Below are 24,485 nucleotides of genomic sequence, written 5' to 3' on the forward strand. Positions count from 1 at the left end.
ATATGATGAATAGTTTTTTTTAACGATCATCGCTAGCGTCATCTGTTTCAATATTTAGGAACTATAAGCGTCTATTAAAAATGCGGTGCATTATTAAATATTTGAATTAGGTTTTATTATGCATGTATAATATCATCAAAAATAAATAGTTCTTATGTTTCTGTATTTCTTTTACTTGAATAAAGTATATTTTTCGATAAAACTTGTATGCTTTAGCAGTGACATCTATTGGATATTTATGGTACTGTTTAGTACGCTGGTAAGTCGCTACCTTTAGTAGTTACACTTTTGCTCACTAGATGTCACTCTCATTGTTTATTATTCTGTTGTAGGCATGTTATAGATAGCGACATCCAAAACATTTCGAGTGGTAAATAATTATGTTTACAAAATTTAAGTAGTTATTCATAAAATTAATAGTAACAAGTGCAACAATGAAGAAGTGTAGTAGACTGAGGATCCCATGTATGGTTTACAAGTGGTGTTTGTGTGAAGTTGCGGATTAGAACTAATCATGAGTTATGACCGAATTCCTAAGCCGCTTTAAGGTATGTAGTTAAATAGTAGTTTACTATTGAACTTGAAAAATATATAACAAAAGTAATTCTATAAAGTCTAGTAAAAAGTTCTATCTATTGCAATAAGATTGTTGTAAAGCGTGTTAGAAATAAATGCATGAACAAATTGATGTTTATTTGGGTGCAGCGCGGGTGAATGACCTTTGCACTATATCTGTGTGTAGGTTTATAGGCCGGGCGCCGTGCACTCCGTCGTCATGGTAACGAACCCCGGACCGCGGCTTCTTTACTACAAATTAACTGAGACCGAATACAATGCATAAAGAACTCGAAGTAAACAATAATATTGGTAAGTAATTGGGTATTTAAACTTATTGATATGCCTTTAATTGTATACGGATGATGACAGACGACCTTTCCATGTTTGAAAATATTAGATTTTCGAAGAAGTGTATTTTGAACTGAAGTACCTAATAAAAATATAGTTATGAGATTCAAATAATTAAATTACATAACATTTATTATTCGATTTGTGTAGTTTTGAAAATAAACGGTTTTACTGAATGGTCATCAGACCAGTTATCAAATTATTGTACCTACCTATAATTTTAAGATACTTAGGTAGGTATACAAAAAGAAATAACTTTACAAGTTTATAATGAAATATTATGGTACAAAAGAAGCATCTAAGAATTTTGCCAATTTTTTGCGGCTGGTAAATAAACAAACAACTTTTAATAGGTACCTACACTATTATCCAATATTTTAGCGATCAAAATTTAATGTGTTAAATGGAATAGGTTTATTTTAAACGGTTTTATTTGTCAAAGTCAACTTAAAGGTAATAAGATAAGAAGATCAAGACATTATAACCCCTGGGTATCCTCGTTTTCGGCTGTCTTTTCCGAAGTGACAGTTCCACGAATTACAGTATTCAGTGAAAGTGTATGTATTTTGGTACTTATACCAATAAAATAAGCTAGATAAGCTATGTAAGTAAAAACTAGACACGTTAATTTTATACTTAGCTTGTTTAAAAAGTAAGATTTTACGTAATAAATATATAAATATCAGTGGACAACTCACACACGGTCATTTGACTCCAAACTAAGCAGAGCTTGTACTATGGTAACTTAAAATTGACACACAAAGATTTATCTCGGGTGGGATTCGAACCCGCCACACGCGGTGCTGCAGCTATTGCGGCGAAGTGACCACTTTAAACACAGCGCCAAACGTGCTGTTAAAAAAAAATAGAGATAATAATTATGATTCTCAATATTCGGTAATCTCCTGTATCGAGTGCTTGACATTTCACACAATGTACTGCAAAAGTTAGTTCTTTCACGTCCGCTAGAGAACGGCTGATCGAATGTTTATACAAAAGTTCTCAAAAGCTGGTTGTCGATACTCGATAGCGATAGAGAATCGTGCTACAGTAATGTAAGTATAGATGGGAACCCGTATTTAGTATTTATTCGATGAGATGAACCCTTTTAAATTCATTAGGCAAATTGATGACTAAAACTTATGTAACTTTTTAAGTACTTTTTTAATGGAGGGAAGGAGCCTCCTTTGTGCTATTTTCCTTAACCTATGGATTACTTAGTTTTTACATGGCTATAATTATTTCAGATTGTTAAGTAAAAAGAGCTAGAATAACATTAGTTAGCGTCGACTGAAAATCAAAGAAATCATCGTACGTATGACTTTTAACCACCCTATTTCATATCTCCGATTTACGTCATTATAAAACTGCTGAAGCAGTTTTGGGGAAATAAGCTCAGAAATGATAAAATTTAAGATATAGGTAATCTAAAGATGTATGATCTACGGCCTGCGCAAATGAAGGACTCAGATTCTCGGAAGAAATCTCAAAATCACAAAATAAATAATAAATATATTATGATGTACCAAAGGTAGTAATTATAATATTATCTTCTGCATATCTTACAATACGACCTATAGTAGGTATGGGTTGAGGATTTTGTCACACCGAATTTGATTTCGAACAAGTTAATGTGAAGAGCCTAATGCATCCAGAGATGATCCTTTTTATATGTAAAAAAGAATAAATATGCACATTGAAAGTATGAAATGTATAACGAAGAACAAAAAATTACATCGAGGTATGACCCTTGGACTAACAACGGGTGAAGTTTTTATATTTCCAGTAAATTCTAATAGTCATCGCCTGGCAGTCTATTTTAAAGTTAGGTTATCTATAACTAATTGAACTTACAACGCTTTTCACCCAGATAAGTGTTACTTAGTTGTTACTTAGTTTCTCCACGTGACGTCCTGTAAATAAACCAACAGAAAATTCCACCCGTTAACTTAATCAATACTTTTCTAGAAATATCAGTTAGAAGTTTCGGTAAGCGGTACTACATTAGCCAAAAGAATGTTAGAAAAATGCTTTTCTAATAAATGTGATTCGACTTGACCAGTGTTATATCGGTGCCGATAATTTGAGAACAAAAAAAATACCATAGTTTATTGCCATTTAAACTCTTTTTCTAGGACTCGCAGTTTGTCCGGAAAATGCGATAAACCATTTTTTACCATAAAAAGCTAACTCTCTTTCACCACGACAGAAAGTTATTCATTTCCAGCGGAGTGTCCGTAATGAGTTAATCGTGTTTATTTATTTAAAAGTATCTGCCAGAAAAGTAAGTAGCAACTAAAAAGCAAGCTTTGAAGTTAAGTTGTTGCTGAGTTTATAGTTTTAGTCCGCGCTAAGTAACTTAGACCAGACTTGACCAGGGCCGAAGAAGTTGAGCTAAAATATATGTTCTGTCTATCTACTAGCCCACTTCCACCTACTGTTGAGCATAGACCAACTATCAGAACGCCATTTTTTACAATCCTGCGCTTGTCTTTTCCATTTGATTGCAGTCCTACACATTTCACGATGTCGTCCGACAGAGATAATAGGTATACTTTATTTCCAAAATTTTAAAACGGTAAACCATCACGTTTATGTCGTTTATCCTTTAAAGTCGTTGTCGGACGCTGCCGTTCCATTCCTATGTGACAGAATATGTATGTAGCATCAAACTACCATCCGTAAAACTAACCAATATCAATTTGAACGCGTAAAAACAGGCCTTTCAGCTAGCAAAACATAGCTATATGTATTTGCGTTTGTAGTGTCGCGTCCAGGGGGTTATTTTCTAAATTGTGCAAACAGAGTGTGCACAATGTAACGAACGGCTCTGTCGGGCACAGAGTAATTTTATATATTTTGTTACAAGGGCTTTCGGACTAGCTCTTGTAACAAAATATCTGGCTAAATAAAAAGTTGCAACGTTTTAACACAAAGAGTAACGGAGTGGGAAAATGCCATCGCTATTTGTTGTAACCTGAATATTATTTAGCGTCATAGCTGCTGAACTATGTACCATAGCATGTAAGGAATGGCAGGGATTTAGCTGTGGAGAAATTCTCTTTGAATACCACTACTACATACTTATAAAACTCATGTCTAGAGTTCTGTGCAAGGATTACCGGAAAGTGCAAAGAAAATTAATGTGCTCTATATTTTCCAAACTGGTCGATTGTTATAATTTATACAAGATTTTAAGAGATAAAAAAGAGAAGTTTCGTTCTCTGGTCTCTACCTATCCCAGAAGGCATGATTAAAATTTTATGTAGGAATGTTTGTTTCATTTGCTTTAAAAGTAAAAAGAAAATCGCAAAGAAACGTGTGTATAAGAGTTCTTCAAACATACCTAAAAAAACTTTACTTGACCGGTGTTGTAAACGTAAAGCTTAACTCCGCTCTCATTCCTCAAAGAATTGCCTAACATTTGGTTAGTTATCATAGGGAGGGCAGGTTAAATTAACTGCAGACTTTAGGTGACCTAAGACAGCGATAGACGACAAAGTCCTGAATTACCAGGAATCGAAAATAAACTAAGTCGCAGAACTAAGTATGATCTCAAACAAAACTATGCAACTATTTCGAATATTTGTAAAATATGCCGTATGGCGTATAAATAAACTATTATGAATATTAAACGTCCATTATTACGCAATGCATTCGTAGTTACAAATGGAACACGTAACTGCATTTCTTTAGACTTAGGTCGACTGATAGACCTACGAAATGACGATAATATATACGTACGAATTGTTCAGATAATAAAGTGTATTTAAAAACACGTACACATACATAATATTACTTATTATCTACACTTTATACTCAAAGGTGTATAATACATCCGCATTTTGGTATTTAAAGTTAGTTCCGTGAAATAGGGGACAATCCTACTATCATATAGCCTCATCGCCAAACTCCGGGCTACTTTGACAATAAGAATTAAAAAAAGATCAATAGTACTTTGTACAACCTGGGAATCGAACCCATTGAAAGTTCAATAGTCGGATTACCAAATTTTTACTCGCTTTCTAGGTAAAATATGTCATGTTTTAGTGACGATGAAGATTCAAACGGCTCGTTGAAATAGAGAGGTTGTTTTGTGCAGTTATTTGATGTTTAGTTTCCTCTATGCTAACATCACAAAGGTATTCGTTTCGCCATACAATTTTGTCAAACTTTTTTGCACGTGTTATTGGACCAGCGAGTGTCATATGTATTGTGATGTGGAGTAAAACTAACAGCAATACACTGTTTGCGTTTTTTAGATTTAAAACCTAGAGAATGGTTGATTCGTTTTCAAAGATGATGAGATAAGCGTTGATTTGAAGCTTTAGTGGATTGTTCAGTAAGTTACTATTGAAATATTATATTTCACAAAGCATGAATGCTGAATTGAGGAGCTCGTGGCTTAGTTAACAACAGCCGCGCGGATCGATCTCTGAGGTTAAGCCATGCTTGCCGAGGTTGATTTGTGGATGGGTGACCATCTTATACATATCGAGTTCCTCCGTGTTTCGGAAGGCACGTTAAATTGTGGGTCCCGGCTGTCATTTTCGAAGATCTTTGACAGTCGTTAACAGTAGTCAGAAGCTTGAAAGTCTGACAACCAGTCTTACCGAAGGATATCGTGTTATCCCAGGTAACTGGGTTGCGGAGGTCAGATAGGCAGTCGCTCCATGTAAAACACTGGTATTCAGCTGCATCCGGTGAGACTGGAAGCCGACTCCAACATAGCTTGGAAGAATGGCTAAGCTGATATATATACAAAGCATGAATGCATTTTAGTTCTTAGTAGGACTATAAGTACTCGTACTACTCTTTCGGAAATAGGAACGTTTAAAATATTACTCCGACATCGCAGTAATTTGAAAAAAGTTACATACATATTTTTAAAAAATATTGTGTATTTATTAATCTAACTTCAGCTAACCCTCATTCTTAGTTCAACCATGGGACAAAGTAAATTTGTGCTCTACACTTAACAAATAAGAGAATGACACAGAAGAGAGACGAGAAGAGACTTAGAAATACTTAGCTTAGCTCTATAAATAAATAAGATGAAACCTTGAGTACATTTAGTAAAGTACCTAATAGAAAACGTTCGTCAGTCTTTTAAAAGGTTCCCAAGTATTTTTTAAAACGAGACGCATTTTAAAGGAAAACTAAGTACGATGTACATAGCATAATATAGTAGACTATCTATCTTCAAAGACTTATTGATGCAAGTTCACGAAGACGGCTCTTAAAAGTGCTTAAACTAGAATATGAGTGATCCTTCGCTCGGCGACAAACATGCGACAAGCGCCGAGAGGTTTCCTTTACGCTAACAAGTTTTACGAACGAGTATAAGGATGCAGTGTCGTGAAACTACTTTGAGAGCTTTTGTTAATCTCGCACAACATCTTACGAGGTGAAGGTTTTAGTATGATGTTAATAGTTTACAGATTTATACGTTGTAGATGTTCGAGAATGTTTTGGATTTCTGTTATACATGACTTAATAGTGACTATCGTTACAGGAGCTTACTCAACGACAGGAATAAATGTAGTACCCACTGTCTGCATAAAAGTTTCGATTGTCGAAGGTAAAGTGTGATCCCCATCTCCACATATAGACATTAAAAATTTCTGTCCAAAATCTACCGATACTCTATGGGCTGATAAGTAATACTCTCATATAAAATACAGAAGAGAGAAATGCAGCCAGACAGTTGATAAAATAACATTGTACCGTAGTTTTAAAAAAACTTCAAAATTAAGAAAACAATATACGCCAATTATCAAAATGAACTTATCGATAGCTACTCTCAACTTTATTGTCTTTAGTGTTTTGGAATACGCTATTCAGCGTAGGGTTTTCACGTTCCATCCCACAGAAACATACCTCAATGGCTATCATAGATCACGCCATACTTGATAACGATCGGTTTGAAACTGCGCCAATCCAATTAGCTTCACTTAGACGAATGATATGTATAAATTAAGATTTTTCGCCAGCCAATTACACTTAAGAGAAATCGAGGCATGTCATCAGTCAGTCAACATGCTAATTACTTACAAAAAAGTAGTGTTTTTGATTTAATTGTGTGTTTATCTGCGAAAAATACTTGTATAGATTGAATCAATGAATACAAAATTTGCAATTATTGTCACATTCCTTAAATAAAATGCAACTAAGCATGGGGCACATTATACATGAATTGAAGTAACTCCGTCCAATTTTAACTGCTTTGAAATATTATTGCAATAAATGTTCCTAAAAAATATTTGCCCTATGAAAATATTCGCATTCGACTTCATAACAGAGTTGCAACTAGTACCAAAGTGTCATATTCACTCGTGCAGAGCGAAGCTCCTTCGCCAATTTGATGCCACTTAAATATTCCTCGAATCGTTGAAAATACATATGCCTGTTATACTCAAAGGTGCAGGCAGAGCATACACCTCTGCCTACACTTTCGGGTTTAAACCTACATCCATGTTTCGCCATTGAAATCTAGTCAATCGAATAAGGGGCAAGCCTACTGCCATATGCACGGCACGATAGTCAACTCCGAGCTACTATTAGAGAGCATTCTATTGTGAATTAGAGTAGATAGCACTTTTACAAGCGGGGTACTAAACTCGAGACCTCGTGATCAGCAGTCGTATACACCCAGATTGCAGAAACAGTTGTAGAGATTTTTTTTTTTTATAACGCGCTGATTTATTTGGATGTTTTCTTCAGATCTAAGCGGCATGGCGGAGACGGAGAGCCACACGCCGGGCGTGATCCGCAGCACGCGGGACTACCTACAGGTGCCGGAGTCGCCCGCGCCCGCCTCGCCGGACGGCTCCGAAGATGCCCGAGTGCCTTCCCCCATCTCAACCCTCTCCGGAGACGATGACTCCTCAACAATATCCACCTCCAGGTTAGGCAGATTATTTTTCATAGAATAATTAACGTAAGAGCGAATTTGTAGTGTTACTTAGAGAATACGTCTTGGCAGCAGAATTATCTACACGTCTAAAATACAGGTGCGTACAGATTTCCTTAAAAATCTTCGAAATATTGTCTCAAGCTGTTGGAGTGAAGGTAGAGAAGAGAGGTAACAAACTAACAATTGAAAGAAGTACGGTAAACGGTAGCAAATATCCTATTTATTTTGGCGAATTCGGAATGAACAGAAAATATATCGATAATATTTTTTTGAATATATATTTTGGTACACCGAACAAAAAACAAGAGAATGTGCAGCAATTTTGTTTGCTCTGTCCATCCAGTCCTATTCCATATGTAGTGTTAGGTTATGGCTCGAAGGCATGCGAAAAATTCACGCATTCTGTCAGCACTTCATTGTCCCCTTTCATTTTAGTCAAAGACCTTTCAGTAGATGCATATTGTGATCCTGTACACGATGTTGGGTTTGTTCTCGCCGCCCACGAATTTTCATTCCAAATTGAAAAATCCTTTTGCGCCTGGGAATCAGACATGTCGGTAAAGCTAAAAAACTGGACATTTTGTACTCACATATGTACTGTACTTTGCAGTTTTATTGCACATTGAATTGATAGTGAACGGCACATAAAAATGGGGGAAAACGTGGCCCGAAACACGAACATGACGCGTACATAAATGTTTTGATTCGAACAAAAAATACCTTTGTTTTTGAAGCACATAGAAATGTGCTCTATTGTTAAAATATTCCTTTTAGAACCAAATATTGGTTATACAACTCTCGATAAATTAATCTAGTCATTATAAGTAAGTGAAGAACAATGGGCGTACATAATGAGTGATACAGTTATAGTAATTGAAGGTCAAGCCATGTAGAAGTGTTAATCCTGCTATGAAATAATAAGCGAACGTAACGAGAACTGTTATTACGATTGCTTTACTTCATTCATCATGCGATCATGATCATTCCGAAATCATATTACGCAGACATTAAAAAAATTCTAGTGAAATGCCAGACTACAGATGTAAAGGAATCGAACTCTCGAAAATGTTTTATCATTTATGCAACAGTAATGTTTCGGCTTAAGGACCACTTTGACCACTCTCGTCATTAGCGCTACTGAACGGATTATCTTTTATATTTAATTACAAATGATAGCAAAATACTCCAATTTTGTTAATGATGAAACAGTAAGATTTAATGTTTACGTAAATATTGAAATAAATTCATTAATTTGTATTGTATGTTGAAAGCCGCATTGGAAATATATCAAAAGTCAGTCAAGTCACAAAGTAAAAATCGGTGATTGGATTTATACTTGAAAGTAGACAATAAAGCTTTTTACATTTTATTATCAGTATTATTGATTAATACTCAAAAATAATACTGATCTCTTACACAAAGACTACCTTTGACACGCTAAATTATCCCCAAAAGAGCACAACTGTTTAAAAGATTATCAGCTAGCTTAGAAATCAAATTTACGAATGAAAATGAGTGAAAATCTTTTATTATATCTTTTGTCTGAAACGGTGTTGGTAGTAACTAAGTATAAGTAGAAAATCCGTATTATTTTACATCATTTTATCTCTTTACGCATTCGATGTTAAATAAATCGTATGAAAAAGATAGTTTTAAAATATTTTGAGTGGAATTAATCAAGCCCTTGTTTAACCAGGTGCATGGAGTCAATGAATAAATTAAGCAATTTTCCAATTTATTACCTTTTTTAATCATTATTCCCGGACAAGTTTGTTTGCTTTAAGCACTTTATGAAATTGCAACGCGTACTCGTGCCGTAGCGATTTACGAAAAAGGGAAATGCTCTTAATGCTCTACCTTTCATCAATTGACCAATCACTTTACTTTCCAGTCTCTGCCGGTGTCTTCTGTGGATATTTCAAATGAAATAATATGCAGAAAATTTCCTTGGAAGAGATGTACATATTTAACTTTAAAGGATCCTTTTCGAAAATTGGAAGACTTTCTGTTCCTAGTCGTGTTAAACCTGCTGTAGTTATGAAGGTTACCATTCTTAATAATTATAGTACAGTCAGCTCCAAAAGTCGCTTAACAACTTCATATTTTCAAAACCTCTGTGTTACGTAACTTAAATAAATAACTGATTAAAATCAGGTAAAATGAGTCAGAATTAAACATTTCAATCAATAGCAAATGTTTTTTCTATGGAATAATGTGCTCAGTTCAGTATATAGGGTTACAAAGATTGAGTATGACCGGCTACTTTTGGTGCTGGCTGTACGTAGTATCTAATGTATGCCTTATTATATTATGCGGTACTTACTCCTAGTAATGTGTAAAATATTTATGGAGTTCATTTTAATCACATTTCATAACCGGAATTGTTTATTAGCAAATTCTAGTGAGGGATTGCAACCGCATTGCAAATTAACAATATCGGTATTCAATCAGTCAATTTAGACTGTTGCAGTTCTCTGTAACTATAATGGACATTCCTACCCAATTCCACTCATATACAAATCCACTCCGATCAGTTTCGGGGATTGTTTAGCAAATTAATTGAGGTTAGGGATTAATTTTACAAATCTGCTGTAACCAAAATTGAATATGCGTGCATTTTAGGATTAACGAACAGATTTTAAACGATATATATCATCGATAAAACCTTAAAAGTAGGGTTTCGGTATAAAGTTCTGTTTTGAATTGGTGTTTCATCCATCCTCTTTAACCTTAGACAATGAAAGCAAGGCTATGTGATCACATGTAGTAAATATTTTATGACAGAATTTTACTCCTTTTCTAATTTCAAGAGCAAATATTTCGGCATCTATTTCATATTTTAAATTACTTGTTCATTGTGTTCGAAAATCATATTACACCTGGTTATAAAATTGCAGCCAGGCACGAGACAGTATAAAGAGGCTTTGAAAAATAACGAAGCTGTGTGAGACACGAACTGAAGCACAGACAAAGCAAAGACCAAATCACACACGGCTGTTGCTTGTAGAGTCGAGTTCTACTCTAATTTCAATATAGCAGCCTGTTATTTTCTAGAAAAGTGAAAAGGTAATGGCGAAGACGGGGTTGGTCGTTAAGAGTGCATTTTCTTGTCTTAGTGTAATCGCAAAAGCATGCGCTAGAAAAGGTGTTTTGAAAAGATTACTACCTTTACGTAATTCGAGCTTTAACATAAAAACATAAAATCATTTTTTCCATAACGGTAGCAGAGACCAGGCAACGTGATACTTATTTAAAGTTATTGTAAATATGCCTTTAGGTGCACTTTGCTTTCAGATATACCGCGTGACTATCTTGCGGCGATCGCGGTTCTTTGCATATCCATAAAAATTAAAATAGGCTGGATCATTGTATTAGTTCCTTTAAATTATCGATCAAAAGATATGACAGCAGACATGCAACTCAATGCTCTATTTAATCCTCTTTGCCATTCATTGTTCTCTTATTGCCCCACGATGGGGAGGCGGGCACAAATCAACAACTCTGATACATGTTGAGCGAGCTCCGAGCACCATCCTTTTTATTTTCTCCACCCTACTACATATCTATACCAAATAAACCAGGACCTAACAACGGTCCGTCAATTTTAATATTCCTCGCAGTCATAAAACAGAACCGCTCCGGACGCTACATTACGTTGATAATAATCAAATTACACAGTACTAGGGGATTAACGCGATCATATACATGGTTTAACTTGGTTTGCTTGACGTTTCGGCCAGGTTACTCTGGCTGTAATCGCAATCTGGGCTCAGTGCAGACCAAAGTGAATAATGCATGCTCGCGGTAATTCCCTTGTAATATTAGATAACAGTCATGCGATGCAAGTGTAGTATAATAGGTATGATGCACAAATGTAAATGTCAGCAAACTATCTCGAAAAAATCATAAAATACGAAAAGGTAAGCCTAAAAAGCCAGCTTTTTAAATGCCAGTGCTTGCAACTGCAGATAATGAGGTAGAAATCCCAATGTTTCGTTCAGGCACAGTTTCAAAGGCTTACTCTGTCGGCTTGTTCAGCTGAAGTTTGAAAAATAGAACGGCTAAAGGGCAAGGCTCGTCTCTACATAAGGCGTAAATATGACTGGTGAATAGTAGACCGCGAATTTAAACTTTGTTAACTTTTAAGGGGAAATAGGGGTGGTATTCTAAAAAGACAACAATGCTAACACGGCAGCGACGGCGGCACCGTAACAACACCGTTCCCGTTGCCGTACCGTGGTAACGTGATTTTGATTATATACTCGGATTTTATATACTGTGTATTAGGGTGTTTCACTTACTAAGGCAAAAAAATTAATGTATTATTTTTCTAGACTTTGCTCGCCTTTCAGATCTCAGTCATGTAAAAGGTATGTATACCAAATTTCAAGCCGTTTGAATAATATTTAGGGGTTGCACACTTGGTCACTTTTGAAAATGTATGAAAAATATTCAACTATAAATATTCATCACATTTATTAAAAAAATTGAAATCAAAACTCTATATAATAATATTCTTTGAATACTAAAATTAATATTCATTGTGACAGACGATAAACAATACGCATCAAACAATTTTATAAGATAGTAGCTCAGCTTTAGTTCACTTGGTGACGTCTTTTCCGTGATTTTTGACTACCATCAACAGTATTTGTTTTTGTTGCTCGTCTTTCACCGTTTCATTAAACTTTTCTTACATTAGAACTATTCCTCGTTCTGCAGTATTAATAACCACCTTCAAAACATTTACTTGGATCTTTAGTAAATCACTGCAGTACTCTGTCAAATCGTGGATTCCAAACAGCTCGAAGAAACTCTTTGTTTTTTTTTTGTTACAAAATCGCTTACGATAGTTTCTTTAAAGTCCAGTCCTTTACCTTCCAACCCCATCTTTTCTTTTTGTTCTGCGGGTACCATTTCCAGATTTTGAAGCACCTTTTCCTTCGCTTCTCCACGTAAATGTTCATTAAAAGAAGCCAGTCACACGTTTGTTTCTGATAGATGTCAGACGTCTTTTGGCCGCTGAAATAGCACTTTTGTCTTCGTCTGGCTAAGAATTTAATAAATGTAGTAAGTCAAGTCATATGAGCCCATCGGCTTACAGGTGCCTCGTGCCACAAACGGACGTATATGAGACTGACGGAATCATCTATTCTATTCATTAATTCCTGTCGAATTGCGTTGAAATATGTTCAATTGTGAAAAAAAAAACAATTTTAAGTGTATAATAATATATTATGCTTTTGTCATCGATCTTGCCTGACGGAATTCTGAAACTGAAGTTGATTTCAGCTCAACCTTCTAAATAACGGGAGTGAGAGTAGTAACAACTCCTTGTAGTCCTCTCTTGGATGGTTTTGTCCCTTAGAATACTTTGAATGTAACTAACCATTACCACACGTTGTTTTTCTAATAATCCTTGAATAGGAGAGCCTTAGTCTCAAATTGTTGTGTATAAATTTTTTACAAGGGTACTATTGGCTTTCGTCCACACATCTAAGAATTTAGCACTGGCAAAATTTAGCGGCATTTGAGAGTGTTTGTTTCATTTCTTTACGGTGATAATTCAACACCAAAGTAATTGCTCTTTTGAAGGAAGTCTAGCTCTTAAAAAATCATTAAAAGGCACTTTTTCTAATAACCAAATACCTCTCTTAGTCCCTATGTTTAAAATAGATTACTAACCTGCGACAAATATAATCCCACATAAGAATTATAGAATAAAAACCCACACTAGCACAATATGGTACAAAATTCGAAATTATGCTATATCAAGATAAAAGTCACCAATGTGTGCAACCTTTAAATATTGTCCAATCACAATGAAATTTGACTGAAATTTTGTTTGCACCATTGAGAATCAGGGGCCGTGCAAAGTCACATTAAAATCACAACTTCAGAAAAATGAAACACCCTACTGTGTATGTATTGCTTGTACTTGAATTGTATGGTCATAAAGTATCTTTCGCCAAAATATGTAATTTTTATTTATACAAGAGTATTTACAATATTGTATTTTTAGTTATAATGTTTTCCACTAATCATTTGAAATTCGGCATGAGTTGTCTGAGAACATTTTCCAACATGGACATAAACCATGTTCAACATGCACTCTACAGTTGAAGGCTGTAAATCAAAGAACAAAACAGAATTACGAGTGTCCTGGAACTGCAACATGAATGGTAATTGGACATAAGGGTCACGTCAGAGCACCGTGCGCGCTTTAACTGAACCGCATTCTAACAAGATCTAATTAGTGGACGAACTGTTGTGCCTGTCTCCGCTAAAGTTCACTCTCATTCAAGCACATATTGTATGAACATTGAACAAGTCGCGGACGCCACCTCTCGTCGCTGTTCCCAGCGCAAACGATTTTAGTTTGACACAAACTAGAACAATGTATGTTAGAAACTTGTTTACCAAATTCGACAATAGAACGAATCCGCTTACAGACTTCTAACTAAACCTATTGTCAAAGCACCTGGTGTGGTGGCACACCTAAACATAAGTTTGAGTGGTCACTCCACAACTAGCGCTACGACCTGCACAAATGTTTGCAGCTTAAGTATTTTGTCCAATATGAACTAAATATGAAACGGTGATACGTTGTATATAAGGGCATTGTCTATCATATTATTTACAGAGATAAATTTTACTGACAATAAAGTTTTTAGGAATAGGAATTTCATAAACTAGAAAATTTTGCACGATACAATCTTCGACTTTTCGACGCTCAGAGAGTTAGTAGACAATTATTTATTGAATCGAAAACAAATCATTAGCAGTTGCAACAAAATATTATCGTGAAATAGCCTTACCTGGTGCCGGCGCAGAAAATCACTGATTGGGTTTCGTCGCAACTTATTGGACGGCATTCAATATCCTGAGTTAGATCGCATTGTTGGCTGCATATCCCGCTTAAGTCTTTTTACTTCAATTTTCGAAAACTTAAATGCAGGGTGTATTTTCTAGATGATATTTCAGAATGATTGCAGTTCTACTCGTCTTCTCCGGTGTTTTCAACCAAGGTATACGAGTGGTCGGTATTTCATTCAAAACTTTTATGTACCATTCTGTTCTTATTTATGCACCGATTTTCTTCAGCTCTATATATTATTATGCTATCTAAAGATGTCATTAGTCGTAGAACTAGTTCACTTTACTTGTCTATTGTAGACTATTCAAGCAGCCAAAATTGTGATTTATCACAGAACTAATAAATTAATAATTCTCAAACATAAGTAATTTGTAAAAAAACTACTATTACTCGACGAAAAATTTTTTAGCTTAATTACGGGATTAAGGGAAATATTGTAATAACATGATAATTATCCAACCAATAACAGATACAAATCAAAGTGCGGTTACACTAATTAAAAGTAGGTGCAAATCATTTTACCATAATAACCACAAAAGTTGTATAATTAATACTGACTCTAACCACCTGTACCTACTATTTAATTTGCGGTTCATATGCTATCCAGTTAATATCGCATTAAGCTCTCGAAGGAAAATAGGAAATGCATCAATTTTGCATATTCAATTTAGTTTCGCAAACCGATTGGCTTGTACATGTGGTAGGAGGTGAAACGTCCCGAACAGGTAACTAACTACCTCGTTAAACCTGTTTGAAAAATACATACAAAAAAGCTAGGTAACACTAACCCCTATATTGTTTATTTTTCCAACACGTCACGAGCCTGCACGGTTTAATTAAAATGTCACCGTTTCACCTGCGATGCTTTTGGTGCCAAATAATAGAGCGCTCGTCTATTGTTACAGTTTGGACATACTGTAACACCCTGCTGATAATTTACTGAGAGAAAATCCAATTAATATATGCTTGCCTGCAACTGAAAATCGAATTTCGTTATCAAAGCACTACCGGCAGACCACACGAGTAATAGGTATATGCATTTATTATTTTTTGTATTGAAATACAACATTTTGCTTGTATTTGATTACCACACTGTTTATTAATTAACCAGATAGGTGTATCTGACACTCAGATTTTCAATTTTACATTAACTTTGTTAATACAGAGTTCATTCGATTTTTTCCAATTTCTAAAACAAATAAAGTACCTGTGAAATGGCCTACCCGTTACTAAACTAATTCAAGAGGTAATCCATCACGTTTAAACGTGATTTCAACATAATTAATGATGAACTTTACACACGTAAAGAAAATATCACCTTTCTGACACTCTTCTATCACCAGACAGATCTTTTACTTAGTAAAATTATGACTTTACTGATACCTTAAGTAAATATCCGGGTCAGGTCGGGTCTAAGACTTATACTGCTATTAATAAACATGGCGTAAGCTTGGATTAGTTCTACTGAGTTTTGTCGTTGACAGACCAAAGAGCCAATGTTCAGTAGTTTGATGATCAAAGTCTAGTTTCGTGAACCACTAAGATCAATGTAGCATGATTGGAATGACCGATGCCGAATTTATTAACTATTTGTAAGAAAGGATGAATGTCATATTTGTCAACTGAAATAGCAACAAAATAATTTCTCCAACACGAGAGCGCCACAGAAGTGATTACTTTTAGACAATAAAAAACTGTAAATGTAATTTATAATAAGATGAACGGTTCGTTATGATGCATGCAAAGTCCCTAACCTTGGCCGGCGTGGACCCAAAGCCTAGCTCCCCACTTTTCGCTCATAGAACGCCAGCAGGATAGAACCTTTGCAGAGCAATGAGACAATATGATTGGTTGAATTATTTTTATATATGAAGATATCAAAAAAGCGTACCTACGTAGCATGCCTTATAATTTAAGGTTCGTACTGTCGATGTTATTTTAACGTATAATGCTACGGAGATATTTAAGTAATATCACGAATACAGTGTGACATTTACATGACACGTCCATTTGTAATGCAAAAGTTGTTATTTATAAGTTCCATAACGATTTAGTCATGTAACCCCGTCACCACGGCTTGACCAACCTTAATTGAAGTAGACTGATGCGAATAGTTAGACTGAAGTTAGGAAACTAACGGTCACTCTTCATTTAAAGAAACAACTACTATTTAACAAGGTACCTGTAACTACTACTAAAAATATATGGTAACAGCTTCTGCTCATGTCTTCTTACAATTGTAGGCATAAGAGTATCGTATAGGTATGTATTAATCCACGTTGGAAACTACAGTGTAAGTGTGTAACCATAAAACTAGTATATACGTGAAAGATTAGCAATAAAATAAAGACAAACTACTCTTAAAAAAATGGTCTTCAAAAAGTAAAAATATCTCATCAAAAATTTAATTTAAAACACATGCTACCATCTTATACGTTTGAATACGATGGCATTTTGACTAAACTATAAAATAATTTGTGCGCATTTAAGACTGCTAGTTTTCTACTTCTTTGGATGATATGAAAAGACATGTTCAAGTATCCAATAAACGTTGAACCGTAACTATCCTACCTTCTTGGTTCAAAAATTTACAGCACTTTTAATGTAGTTTCTGTGACTTAAGAAGAGCAATGCGCACGCAAAGCGTCAAACTATTTGTTTACTACTCAAGTGCCATAAAAACTACATCGTTCAAATTGATAAAAATACTGAAATATTAAAAACTAAATTTTTATAAAACCATATGGCAGCAATACCGCGTCGATGAAAAAAGAATCACGTAAATCCGATTAGAAATCTCGTCTCATCTGAAAATGTATATTCGTAAAAAACATGCCATCGGAATTGAAAAGTCTCCTGCCTTTGAAGTCACATAAAAATGCATACTCTGCATGCATGAATCACAAACTTTCGCGTTTATAATATTACTAAGACTGTTATTTTTGTGTCTGTTCTTCTATTTCCTTGACCTCGCCCTCTGTGTGTTTGTCCTGTAGTCTTGAAACGTGCCTAAAGATACCTAAAGGGCAGTAGTATTGCTACATTGGATGGCAATGCTAATACGCATTGTGGAGAAGTACTTCGTTCAGAAATTTCTCTAATATTACCGCTAGCAATCGGGCTCTACTCACGACTCGACTCCACACGGCGAAAATTTGTGTAACGTTGTAATGTTCTTTTACGTCTGCCGTCTGTATTTTATAATTAAGGCATAAACAGAATTCAAATAATTGCAAGGAATACCCGACAACATGTCAAAAGAAATGTATATAGTAGTATCCCAGTGCGATCCGACGTCGTCGTCCAATAAGCCCTGTTAATTAATAAGGAAAGCGGATATTCTGCTATCGTGCTATTCGGATCTCAAAAAAGAGTATTTAAATTTGTTAGACGGCGAGACGGTCGCGTCGAAGGGGGTAGGTAGTCGCCGGAATTTGTAGATTCGATGTTGTTTGTATTTATGCAAAAGTCTGAGCAATTCTTGATTACTCCTTAGGGCGAGACATGTCAAAATATTAATTTAATTAAACGTTTTATGCCCATAAATAATAAGTATAGTAAGCTCATATTCGTGACGGAATTGATATTTCCATCATCGTCATCGTTGTCTCGACCATATCCTGTGTTAAGAAGGATCGTCAAAGCATGTTTTCTTCCTCTACCCATCGCTATCAGCCGTCAACTCTGTCTTAACACCATTCAATTCTATATCCTATTTCACACAATCCATGCATCTTCTTCTCCGACAGTCATCATAATCTTATAAAGTCTGTTTTACGGGACTCATACATTATGCACTTGATTATGTATTTAGTTCGACAACTTAGATGGCAGCCTTGGCAATATATCAACATTATAATAATTATTTTTCGTATTTCCAAAATAAAGTAGATGTATCAGATAAGTTAACGTCACCTGCATAATCCTGTGGACCGCTGATGTTCTAACATATACATTTTGTACACCTCCGGCAGCCGCGAACTATCCTTATAAGGCCCTCTACTATTGTAAGTCGTTGGGCTATATATAATATGTTCATTGAGTGAGCTAATAATTCAATAATTATAATTAGCCGTTTTATTCGCATACTTGAGCAATCCATTAGAATGTCGTTAAAGGCTGTAGTATCGCCTTGAATCCTAGTAGTCATTGTTATAGAGCTTTATTGCACTAAGTGGTGTACATTATACAAAAAACTTCAAAGAGAAATAGTACGGGCATGGCCTCCGACCGTCCTTAAGTCTTCACAAGTAGAATAAGTTACTTAAAGTGGTTATTGGAGGTCTTCCATAAAACATAAAATATACCTACTAGTTATGAATGCAGCGCGGCTCACGTGTACATTTTCATTTTCATTTTCAGTCTCTTTTACTACATAAATAAAAATGAATCATGTCAAATCAACCATTATTTCATGTGTTTGTAACTATTAGACCAAGGTTTCTACGTGATAGGCTGGGATCCAAATTTTTGCAAGTATGTGCTCAATCGGGTAAAATTCTACTTCGAAGTCGGGCCGAGCCACTAGTTTATTATAATACAATAATTATACCTATATTTCATTTATATACTTTAACTAACTGCATGATCAATTTTACCAAAGTGAGTCAAGTGAGCGGCTTAGTATAATTTTAGGAGCGTGAATACTCGGCCCTAAATAAAGGAGTCGCTTTTGTATTGCAAAGGTTTCCTAACACCTTTGCCTTTTACCAAAAAGTGCTCTAATAAGATTTTCCTGCAACCAAAAATAAAATCACAATGTGCACTAGGCACTTTGCGTTCGAATTCCAGTCCTACGTGGAACCAATTAAGTATATCGCTTTCAGATGAGTGAGCAGGGGTTGGTACAATGTTCCATTAGCCGTGCTATCATAACGTCTGCTGTATGCTATATCCATATTACTGCATACTCTCCTCATCAAATTGGATTGTACAAATCAAAACAATTTTTCTTTTTCCTATATTAAACTTGAAATAAAGTTTATCAGTCCATATCCCCATAACTACAAGTATTGTATACTTTCAGACGGATCAGTTAATTAGCCATCTGCGGTAAATTATACATCCACCATTAAAATAAACTAATGTCCATGTTTACTTAAACTGTCCGCGTATCGGCTCTATCAATTAATGCAGCTGCAATAATAATTCATAATAATTCTAATCATTAGGTACATACCTATCTAATTTACACTCTCAGCGGATTTATGGGTAAACAAGACATGTTTTCATTTTGCAACTTTGTTATTATCATCTAAGTTTACCTTAAACCAATCAGGTACACAGAGACATGCATCGACGCATGTATCGAACTATGTATTCTATCACCGCGTGACGAGAACAAGAGGTTATCGCTTACTTATTTATTTCGTTTGCAGTCAACGTGAACTGAACTTTTCCTTCCTACTATGTCAAGCGTGTATAACTCTATATTACCTTCGACTGCTTCGTTAGGAATAACTAACGGTCAACAGTCTAACATAAATAAAATCCATTGTATAATCGATGCATAAACTCTATGATTCAATTACCATGCAGCGGTGACGAAAACCGCACAATCGACCACGTGAAAACTGCGTAATAATGTAAACAAACCGTATGAACTGATAAAAATAAAAATGAAAACTCCTAACTGACTTTTCATGACATTGACTCTATGTTTGCAATGTGATAGGCTGACGAGTTGCAGTAGTAGCTAAGTGATTAATTAGTTAAGTGTGAACGCGGCTCAAGACCGCCCTTTATCAGTAGCCGACTAACGACGTACATCGGCGAGTGCCGTGAAGCGGCCAGATAAAGGATTTGCAGTTTGTTTATGCGTTGCACCGACGGCGGGAGACGCAAGCGGGGCGCGTCAGTGCGCGCGCGTTGCCTCCGCCGCTGCACGCGTGTGCCGTCGGTGCGCAGTACTCCGACGTCCACGTCCAAGAGCAGACCATGGCTGAATGGTCGCTGCCGGATCTCGATAGTCCGATAAACCAAAACGATTATCAATTCGCGACATATCCTCCGTGCTACCAAAACAAACCAATGCAGCCGCCGCAGCCGCCCGGAGTCCCGCCGAGCCAGCCATGCCCGCCGCCGCCGCCGCCGCCGCAAGCGCAACCCTGTGCAGCTCAGCCCACGAACATGGCCCTCCACTTACAACACTACGGCAACTCTTCAGTTGTCCCCAAAGGGTAAGTACCTTTAATGAACTTCCGTCCGCTACCTGGAAAATTGGCTAAAGTACTTTATAACTTTTAAAGTGTCAGAATGGGTCGTAACTTTGAAAATTTAGGACATTTCCTATATTCTAAGACTGAAACAGGTTAAACGCGGTTTTAGTAATATATTTCATTGTCCTTGCGGTATTTAACAACTCGCTAAATATTGCTCTTTATTATGTACTTGTCACTGGTGTCCGTCGGTAAAATACTTTCTTACATGCTTATTTTATCCTAAATTGGGGCGTAATCAAACAATTTTCTTATTCTAACTAATCTATTCGCGTTTTTCTGGAAAAATCATACGCACAATACTTTTTACTAGGTTTTTCCTACTGTACAAATGTATTTTTATAGGTTTATGTTTCTAAAATTTTCCAATATTTTGATACAATATTTTGTTGATGGTTTTATTATTTTCTATAGAGTTTTCCTTCATTTTCCATAGAATTCGTCAAGTATATTCTTACGGAATTTTGTTAGCAACAAGTGTAAGTCGCCGGCCGGCTTTTTTGAACGTTTCGCTACTTACAGATCTTGACCTATTTTAACGATAACCTAAGCAATTGCCATAATTCTATAAACAAGATCTTTTTGTAATTATCGATAATATAAGAATTTATGAAGAAAATATTGTTCTTGCGAAACAAGGTTTATTTATTTAATTGTTCCATTACTCTACATTCAACTACTCTTCTAAGTAATTAAGATATATTGGGGACACACAATTTTAAGAGTTTGGTGTACATAGGAGTCCTTATTAATGATTTCTCATTCAGAAGTATTTATAATACTAAAAATATATATTTTGTATTTATTATACATTTGATTCATAAGACGGATAGTAAAGGTGGGTAATAGACAAATATTATTAGGAAACTGTAATTGAAGTGAGGTTCAACTTCAAACAATGAGTCAACACCTAGCGGAAGGAAGTTCATTACTTAATTATGTTCCTGGTGTGTTTCTGCTGGCGAAACTAGTCCTCTAAGAGTGCTGCGCTGTAGCTTTTTAAGACTTAATAACTAACGATTCTATTTTCCTACTACATAGAATCAAAGTTGTTAAGTCCTAAAAAGTTTATGGTAACCGACGGGAGAACTCTCCGAGGTGAAACAACATCTTCAAGCCGAAAACTGATTAACAAATCGATGCTTTGCGATACAACTATGGTAATTCATTTATTTTATGTTTTTTTTCTTTTATTTTTGTTTTTTAATTTCTTTTTCAGGTTTTGTTATACTACCGGCGAAATTGTCATTTCATTTTAACACTTCACTTTATTTTAGTTTTACTATTATAGTTAAAAGTTATTCTTAACCCAAAAAATATCTGATTATCAAAACAGATTTTCTTTAGAATTCGACCTCTCATTTCTATTTTTATATTTTGACAATGAATGAGTATGAATAATTTCTGAGTTGCATTACGTTAGAGCGATGGAAATCGGAAAATAATTTTAGACGGTTCACTAAAATTGTTATTCAGATTTAGAATGAGCCGATACTTAGTTGAGATAATGAACGTCATTGTATTTGCAATTTCATTTAAATAATAGAGTTCAATAAACTTTTTTTATAACTACTTGCTCATTAAAAAAATGTCTTACGTTGTCAAATTTTGTTTACTTTTCGCATAGAACTAGTATCATGTTAATTTGGCAGGTACCTAAGAATGTCTTACGCTGCGTAATACGATCTATAGTAATAACAAGCCCTGCCTACTTTAGCGATATTACGTTACAGTTTCACTGACCTGGCCACACCGACTGAAATTATTGCAATTTACTAGAGTAAACAATAAAAGTATGTTCTTTGAATTATTGCGTAAACGTACACTATTTTATACTTTGTGTTGCACAAATTGCATAAACTTAAACTAGTTTTCTGTATCTACGTCAGATGGCTTGAGTCTCTTTGTAGTCACTTTAACCCGGAGGAAATTGTAATTCAATTAAATATAAATAGCTTATATTCATAATGGCGATATAAGAAATATTGTCATCTTTTATAAGTACTTCTTGTCTCAAAAGCTTGTTCTTATAGAAGAGCGTTCTCTTTTGCTAAATATCGCACATTTCATTCACGATTCATTTTCTTCTCGAGCAGATGCAAGACAATGACAAGTCAATTTAATATCTGAATCTTACAAAGAATTGCAGAAAAAATAAAAATAGAAAGGGTCATTTGAGTATTCAATGGAAATATAGCGAAACTGTAAAAGTTTTACTTGCTTTTGATTCTCGGAAAAATAATTATGCGCCGAGGCGACGGCATTAAGACAAGGTTGATAATAGCGCGACGAAGCTTTAAAAAAACACTTCATATAATGCTTTTAGAATATCATGGATACGGATTCTTATTTCGTATTTTTTAAATATCAAATAAACTTAAAAGTATTTTAAACTGAGTTTGAAACATTTTGGGCAAATTAACTAAACTTTACCGCGATATCAGTTTAAATCTGTTAAACTCTTACTTCCTATATTTTTATAATACAATTGAACAACTTAATTTTATCTAATATTAGAAAATTTATTAGGACATAAAACAACATTGTTAAATATATTTTCTATGCAACTTCTGGAAAACCTGGAATCGTAGAACCTGTGTTGAACCAAAAACACTTCCGAGAAGATTTGTCTTTGTTTAGTCAGCACGTGTTCATATTGCTCATAGAATTCGCTTTACATCCTTTTGTCCGAAGCGTGCATACCAGCAAAACTTTTCAGACAGAACTTTTTCCAAAATGTGAACGCCTCCCAATTTGTATAGAATCTTCCACATAACAATTTGGTCTGTAATTAAAAACTCATAAATGCCATAGGTATTAAATACCCACCTGGTTCAATCAATAGCGAATGTGACTGCTAATCACGATGGCCCTCCATTTGATTGGCGGGCCGGCCAGTTATTAGGTTTTTTTGCTAGAAAAAGTAGCAACGACTATGGAAGTGCTAGTTGCCTTTCACAGGAACTGTAAAGCTTATGAAAATTGGCTGAGTGTAGGGGAATTGAAATACTTTTGCCTATTAAAAAAAATAGTGAGAAAAAGAACGTTGCTGAACACTAGTTAATTATCTCGTCAGTAAGACGCTGTACACTACACGCGCAAAGCCCCAAGCTTCAAGAACGGGTCGTGTAAAATGTTTTGACAGGACGGCGAGGCTCTAGGCAAACTCTCCTTACTTTTTACTCAATTTAAAACATCTAAGTTTTCTACAAACTACTCCTATGCACTTGCAAGCTTTAACGTCAAATATTTAACTTTGAATTTTGAAAATCTTACCTGAAATTTTAAATTTTATTAAGGAACCTTAGCGTTTGCATTATTTTAAATGCACAAGTAAAATTTTAATATAACGTAGAGTAAGACTATAGGAAACACCTTCTTTGGTTTTTGTACTTGCTAGTTCTGTAGTGTGTACTACATATATACTATAATGAATATGAGAAAATCTTTTGTCGATTCTAGACATATAAACAAGTATTTCCCTATATTTTTATTTCCGAAGATGTTAAATTCTATAAATACTGTGTGAGTTGCATTGTATTATAAAGTCAGATAGTCGGCGTTTGCG

General features: G+C 35.1%; 1 protein-coding gene across 2 annotated transcripts in view; it reads left to right on the forward strand.

Annotated features, from left to right (window-relative positions):
• The first annotated feature begins 338 nt into the window (after positions 1-338).
• LOC142986193 (uncharacterized) overlaps positions 339-24,485 on the forward strand; it is a 63,820-nt gene continuing 39,673 nt past the window's right edge. The window contains exons 1-3 of one of the 2 annotated variants that reach the window (XM_076134531.1): positions 339-548; positions 743-867; positions 7,630-7,813. In XM_076134531.1, the coding sequence (XP_075990646.1) occupies positions 834-867; positions 7,630-7,813 (218 nt within the window). In that variant the 5' untranslated portion in view covers positions 339-548; positions 743-833. Of the gene's footprint in view, positions 549-742; positions 868-7,629; positions 7,814-20,534; positions 20,879-24,485 lie in introns of those variants that run through there. The other variant, XM_076134530.1, reaches the window with a different exon arrangement.

Source organism: Anticarsia gemmatalis, chromosome Z (assembly GCF_050436995.1).
Source record: "Anticarsia gemmatalis isolate Benzon Research Colony breed Stoneville strain chromosome Z, ilAntGemm2 primary, whole genome shotgun sequence".
Classification (NCBI taxonomy): Eukaryota; Metazoa; Arthropoda; class Insecta; order Lepidoptera; family Erebidae; genus Anticarsia; species Anticarsia gemmatalis.